The sequence below is a fragment of the Rhincodon typus genome, chromosome 5 (genome assembly GCF_021869965.1).
Source record: "Rhincodon typus isolate 14 chromosome 5, sRhiTyp1.1, whole genome shotgun sequence".
NCBI lineage: Eukaryota > Metazoa > Chordata > Chondrichthyes > Orectolobiformes > Rhincodontidae > Rhincodon > Rhincodon typus.
The window spans coordinates 319517-327080 of NC_063336.1; the positions used below are offsets into that span (position 1 = coordinate 319517).

A 7564-nucleotide genomic window follows, 5' to 3' on the forward strand; every position below is an offset into this window, starting at 1 on the left:
TGACCGTTAGGTGTGTGAGACCGGGCACTGAGTGACCGTTAGGTGTGAGAGACCGGGCAGTGAGTGACCGTTAGGTGTGTGAGACCGGGCAGTGAGTGACCGTTAGGTGTGTGACTGGTCAGTGAGTGACCGTTAGATGTGGTGACCGTGCAGTGAGTGACCATTAGATGGGTGTGACCGGACAGTGAGTGACCGTTAGGTGGGAGTGACCTGTCAGTGAGTGACCATTAGATGTGTGTGAACTGTCAGTGAGTGACCGTTAGGTGGGAGTGACCGGGCAGTGAGTGACCGTTAGATGTGGTGACCGGGCAGTGAGTGGCAGTTAGGTGGGTGTTACCGGGCAGTGAGTGACCGTTAGGTGGGTGTGACCGGGCAGTGAGTGACCGGGCAGTGAGTGACAGTTAGGTGGGTGTGACCGGGCAGTGAGTGACCGGGCAGTGGGTGACCGGGAAGTGAGTGACAGTTAGGTGGGTGTGACCAGGCAGTGAGTGACAGTTAGGTGGGTGTGACCGGGCAGTGAGTGACCGTTAGGTGTGTGTGACCGGGCAGTGAGTGGCCGTTAGGTGTGTGTGACCGTTAGGTGTGGTGACCGGGCAGTGAGTGACCGTTAGATGTGGTGATTGGTCAGTGAGTGACCGTTAGCTGTCTAACTGGTCATTAAGGGGCCGATCAGTGAACTGATCTGTAATATTGCTTCCCCTGTCTGTCTTGCTGAGCAGGTGAAGGTTCAGAAGGACCAAGCAGCTGCCCAACTCACTGATGTCCTGGAGAACGAGCTGCAGTGTATCATCTGCTCTGAGCACTTTATTGAGGTAGAGCACACATTGCCCAGTATCCCATTCCACATAACCCTCTCTCCCTACCCTTCTAACCTGACTCTCTTTATCGTCTCTCTCTGTCCTCAATCGGTCACACTCTGTGTCTCTGACTCCCTTTCTCGCTCTGTCCTCTCAGTCATTCTCTCTCTCTCTCTGTTTCCCCCTCTATACTCAAAGACACTCTGACCTCAGTCATTCTGTCTCTCTCTGTCACACACACACTCTCTTTCTATCTGTCTCTCCGACACACATTCACACACACACACACACACTCTCTCTCTCTCTCTCTCTGTCTCTCCGACACATGCGCACACTCTGTCTCTAACTCCTGTCAGACAATCACTCTGACTCTCTGTCTCTGAGCTAATTTGAAGTCATGCACTTTAGCAGGAAGATTCAAGAGCTGGATATTATTTAAACAGGGAAAGATTGCAAAAAGGTACACAACAAAGGATTTGGGAGACCCTGTCTATGAATGACAAAAAGCTACCATTCAAGTTCAGTGGCTAATAGGGAAGGCAAATGGAATGCAGGCTTTTATTTCAAAGGGACTGGAGTACAAAAGTAGGGTTTAGCTAAGACTATGTTAGGCACTTGTCAGACCACAGCTGGAATACTGTGAAAGATTTGGGTCCTGTAACTAAGGAAGGGTAGACTGGTATTCGAGACTGTGTTGGTGAAGGTTCACTCGGCTGATCCCAGGTCTGGAAGGATTCTGATGAGGAAAGGTTGAGTACGTTGTACCTGTACTCATTGGAGTTTAGAGAATGAGAGGTGAGCTTATCGAAACAGGAGGCTGCTAAATAAAACAAGAGCCCGTGGTGTTCGGGGTAAGGTACATGCATGAGTAGAGGATTGGCTAACTGGCAGAAGGCAGAGAGTGGGGATAAAGGGATCTTTTTCATGATGGCAGCCACTAACTGGTGATGTTAGAACAGATTAGAATAGAATCCCTACAGTGTGGAAACAGGCCATTCAGCCCAACAAATCCACACCGACCCTCCAAAAAGTATCCCACTCAGACCCATCCCCCTACCCTATTCCTGTAACCCTGCATTTCCTATTGGTGAACTTACACATCCCTGAACACTATCGGTAATTTAGCAAGGGCCAATCTACCCTAACCTGCACATCTTTGGACTGTGGGAGGAAACTGGAGCACCCAGAGGAAACCCACACAGACAGTCACCCGAGGGTGGAATCGAACCCGGACCCCTGGACACCATGCCACAGGGGTCAGAGGTAGGACCACAGCTATTCACGTTATACATTAATGATCTGGATAAAGGAACTGAGGGCATTGTTGCTAAGTATGCAGATGACACAAAGCTAGGTGGAGGGCCAGGTAGTGTTGAGGAAGCAGGGAGGTTGCAGAAGGACTTGCACAGGCTGGGAGAGTGGGCAAAGAAGTGACACACAGAATACAATGTGGGAAAATGTGAGGTTTTACACTTTGGTCGGAAGAACTGAGGCATAGGCTATTCTCTAAATGGGGAAAAGCTTCAGAAATCTAAAGCACAAAGGGACTTGGAAGATCTAGTTTTGGATTCTCTTAAAGTTAAAATGCAGGTTCAGTTGGCAGTTAGGAAGGCAAATGCAATGTTAGCATTTATTTCCAGACGACTAGAATACACGAGCAGAGATGTACTGCTGAGGCTGTATAATGCTGTGGTGAGGCCGCGTTTGGAATACTGAGAGCAGTTTTGGGCCCTGTATCTAGGGGAGGATGTGCTGGTGTTGGAGGGGATACAGAGGGGGTTTACAAGAATGAACCTGGGGATGAGGAGTGGTTGAGGACTCTGGGTCCGTACTCAATGGAGTTTAGAAGGATGAGGGGGAGGAATCTGATACAGAATACTGAGAGGCCTGGATAGAGTGGATGTGGAGAAGATGTTTGCACCAGTGGGAGAGACTAGGACCCATAGGTACAGCCTCAGGGTGAAGGGACAACCCTTTAGAACTGCAAAGAGGAGGAATTTCTTCAGCCAGAGGGAGGGGAATCTGTGGAACTGATTGTTGCTAAGGGCTATGGGAGGCCAAGTCACAGAGTGTACTTCAGACACGGGGTTACTCCACGAGAATGGGGTTGAGAAATATATCAGCCATCATCGAATGATAGAGCAGATTTAATGGGCCGAATAGCCTAATTCTGCTCCTATATCCTATGGTCTTATGAAAACATACAAGATTCTTAGGGACTTTTAGCTAGGTCGATGCGGAGGGGTTGTTTCCCCTTGTGGGAGAGAGTAGGACCAGAGGATATAATCTTAGAATGAGGAATCGCACATTTAAGACAGAGAGGAGGAGGATTCTTTTTTCTCTCAGAGGAAGTGACTGTGGGGAATTCTTTATCACAGAGGGCTGTCGAGGCTGGGTCATTCAGTATATTCAAGGCTGAGCAGAAAAGGAATTATGGGGAAAAGGCAGGAAAGTGGAGCTGAGGATTATCAGACCAGCTGAGGTCACATTGAATGGTGGAGCAGATTCAATGGGCTGAATGGCCTACTGCTCCTATATCTTATGGTCTGTCAGATTGTCACTGTGTATGTGTCTCTGTTTCACTTCAGGCTGTCACTCTGAACTGTTCACATAGTTTTTGCTGTCACTGTATCCTGGAGTGGAGGAAGAGGAAGGAGGAATGTCCCATCTGTAGGCAGACCATCCTTTCACAGACACGCTCTGTGGTTTTGGATAACTGTATTGAACGTATGCTGGAGAATCTGAGTGAGGCAATGAGAGAGCGCAGACTACAACTCATCAAAGAGAGGAAAGGTGAGCACAGCACTGCAGACATAGTCTCATTTCTATCACACTGTAATGTTACAGAGAGAGAATAACCAAACCCCTCTAATAATTAAACCAAAACACAAGATCCAATCTGTAATGACTGGAATAGAGCTTCCCTTCTAATAATTACCCCCATAACATGCAGAGAAGTTCGCCTTTCCCCTCGTTATCTGTTAAAAGAAAGAAAATCCCCGATCCCCTTTATAAATAACAAGAAAATTTATTCATTTAACCTTAACAATGAACAAATTAACAGAATTACTAACAAACCAAATAATTCCCACCTAAATATGAACTATTCCCTAACTGAACTATATTCTACTGGAATGCTGTTCAAATAAACACAAATCCCATTTATATGAACCCAATTAATAAGACAATAGTAAATCAAAACTTAATCTGTCCAAGTTCTCACAGGCTGTGTCTTCTGGAACACTCAGCCTTCTCCCTTACTCCACAACCACCTTTCTTCCACTGATTCTGCTGTCAGGGATGTTTTTCTCTGTAATTGCTTCTGTGAGGACTTTTAGCTAGAAATGCTGTGGTACCTTTTTAGGAATAGATGGGGCTTTCTCTAATACATTGATGACCGTGAGAGATAATGTTTCTCTCTGTCTCTTGAGAGCTGAGGGTTCTTAACCTGGGTGAATGGCAGTTAGCTCTGGGGTCTCTGTCCACCTGCCCCCATCTTTATACGTGATGACATAACAGTATTTCTTATGTAGGTTCAATGTTGTCAACACCATCAGATTTAAATTTGATAGGTTTTTAGTAGCTAAGGGTTTGGTTTAAATTGATTGGCTAAATTTGAAAACTGTTATCTTGGTAAAAAACAATGCTGCTTGGCCTTCAATATAAATGTTTCAATTTCAGGTACTTTCTGTATTGTTAACCTCCAGCAGCTGCTCACAGATGTATATTTTTAAAAACTATTTCTAAGTGCAAAAAATAACACCTCACCTCTTAAAGGGACCACGCACTCTTTCTCCCTTATTACTTTTGCAAACACATTCTAGCTTCCTGCCTTCCACATAACTTTGTAACACTTAATCAATGAGGCATCAGGTTCTTTTAGGACTGTTAATGTATAGTGAAACAGGATTATTAATGATCTCCCAATTCAAACGGTTTGATTGCCCATACACAGCATGTACACGACTGAAAAAGACACTTTATCAAAGTGGTTCATCTTGCAATCATCAGAACAATTTGCAAGAATACCAGTTTATAGGAAAAACTAAGATGCAGACTGTTCAAGACAAGTGTGCTGATTGGTTTGAAATGAATGTACTTGGTAAAGCCATTAACTTTGGGAATGTACCAGTTAATGACGATTGACATTGAACTGCCAGCTTCTGTTTAAATTTTAAAGCAGGCAAATTGAGTCTGGTTGGTCAGGGCATTACCAGATCACTCGTATTGTTCAGTTGAAACAGGCGCAGTGTGTGTAAACATTCATGGTGTCTGCAAGCTGTAAGGCTCTGTGTATATAGCTTCCAGTACATAATCTGCCCTTTCTCACCATTCCAATACTGATTCACCTGGTTTTGCTACGAAAGTGGATAAGCTCACATTTAAACATTATACTGTATTTACCCACTCACTCAGCCTGTCCAAATCACACTGAAATATCTCTGCATCCTCCTCACAACTGGACCATTCCCCTCCCACTCCAAGTTCCTCTGCATCCCAGGTGAGAGATCCTGAACCCGGGCACCAGGCAGGTAACACAACCTTTGGGACGGTGTCTATTCCCCTGACTGTACTAACCCCGATTATAACGACATTTCTGTTTTCTTCCCCCCTCTCTGTCCCACGGTGCTATGGTCAGTTTGCTCATCCTCCCTACAGCCCCCACTCTCATCCACACAGGGAGCAAGAAGATCAACCCTGTTAGACACGCTCAAGGGCTGACGCTGCTTCAGCACTACCCCCTTGGCTACCTCTACCTGCCTCGCTCACAGTCACACCCTCCTGTCCCTGACCACTGACTAAATACAAGGTAGTTAATCTAAGGGGGTGTGACTGCCTCCTGAAGCACAGCGTCCCGGTAACTCTCCCCCTCCCTGATGTGTCGCAGTGTTTGAACCTCAGACTCCAGCTCATCAAGTCTGAGCAGAGCTCCTCAAGCGACCAATACGTGCTACAGACGTGGCCACTATGAACCACAACAAGGTCCACCAGCTCCCCCATCCTGCAGATAAAATACATCACCTGGTCCGACATCTCTGTTTTAATCACTTCGTTCTTCATTTGATTTATAAAAATTGCATACTGATCTTTTAGTTTTTGAAGGGTAAAATATTTCTGCTGTTTACCTTTAGTCTGAAAGTAACCTGGAACAGATTGTCAAATTAGCAGCTTTACCCAACTGATAAAGTTACAGTTTTCCTGTAATGTCACTGTTTGTTTTGTGCTGGGTTCATGAATCTGAGCTTCAATTTATCCTCTTCAAAAAAAAACCTTACAAACTACCAACCAAAAAAGCAAGTAAAAATCATCTGACCCTCCTCTGCACTGAAATCCCACAGTGCTTCAGGATCTCTGTAATACTAACTCACTCAGGGTATGCCTCCTTTCTGTGAAGCTTCTTTGTGGTTTCATTTCCACTGCTCATCCAACTACTTTATAAAGTAACCTCCCTCCTCAGGGAATCATAGAATCACATAGTTCAGAACAAGTCAGTACCCCAAGCCTGCTGTAAATTTTACACTAGTCCTGCTTTCCTTAGCCTTGAATGTTATGCCACATCAGTGCTCATCCGGCTATTTTTTTTAAAGGTTTTGTGCCTCAACACTCCTCCCAGGCAGTGCATTCCAGATCTTCACCAACCTCTGGGTGAAAATCATTTCCCTCAAATCCCCTGTAAACCTCCTGACTCTCAAATTTATACCCCCTTGTTACTGACCCTTTAACTAAGGGGATCAGCTGCTTTCTCTCCACCCTGTCCACGCCCCTCATACACCTCAGCCTTCTCTGCTTTAAAGATAACAACCCGAACTTATTCCTAGAAACATGGAAAATCAGAGCAGGAATAGGCCATTCAGCCTTTCAAGCCTGTTGTGCCATTCAGTACAATCATGGCTGATTGTCTAACTCAGTCCCCTGTTTCTGCGATTTCCCCACCATACCCTTTGATCCCCAAGTGCCATACCTACACAGAACAGTACAGCACAGGAATGGACCCTACAGCCCATGACGCCAACTTAAACTAATCCCTTTTTTGCATTCATTAACGGATGAGGGCATCACTAGCCAGGCAGCATTTACTGCCCATCCCTAATTGCCCAGAGGGCAGTTAAAAGTCAACCACATTGCTGTGGGTCTGGAATCACATGTAGACCAGACCAGGTAAGGATGGCAGTTTCCTTCCCTAAAGGACATTAGTGAACCAGACAGGATTTTCCCCCAACAATCAATTCACACTGAATTCAAATTCCACTATCTGCCATGGCAGGATTCAAACCTGGGTCCCCAGAACATTATCTGGATCTCTGGGTTAACAGTCCTGTGATAATACCACTAGGCCATCGCCTGCCCTTGGTCCATATCCCTCCATTCTTTGCATAATCCAAAAGCCCCTTAAACGCCCTGATCACATTTATTCCACCACTACCCCTCGCTGTGCGTTCCACACTCCTACCACTCTCTATGTAAAAAACTTGCCCCTCACATCTCCTTTGAACTCAACCCACACACACACACACCTCCCTTAAATGCATGCTCCCTTGTATCACACATTTCAGCTCTGGGAAAAAGATTCTGACCGACAACCCTTCCTCACATGAGGAGACCAATACTCCAGGTGTGGTCTCACTGAGGCTCTGTATAATTGCAGCAAGACATCCCTGCTCCTGTACTCAATTCCTTTCGCTACAAAGGCCAACATCCCATTTACCTCCTTCACCTCCTGCTGCACCTCCCCCTTTCCCAATCCATCACCATTCAGATCATAATCT

At 45.7% G+C, this 7564-nt stretch overlaps 1 protein-coding gene across 1 annotated transcript in view; it reads left to right on the forward strand.

Annotated features, from left to right (window-relative positions):
- The window catches only part of rnf8 (ring finger protein 8, E3 ubiquitin protein ligase), a 23357-nt gene that overhangs the window by 13786 nt on the left and 2007 nt on the right, over positions 1-7564 (forward strand). The window contains exons 6-7 of the mRNA XM_048597480.1: positions 720-812; positions 3386-3590. Coding sequence (XP_048453437.1) covers positions 720-812; positions 3386-3590 — 298 coding nt within the window. The remainder of the gene's footprint in view (positions 1-719; positions 813-3385; positions 3591-7564) is intronic.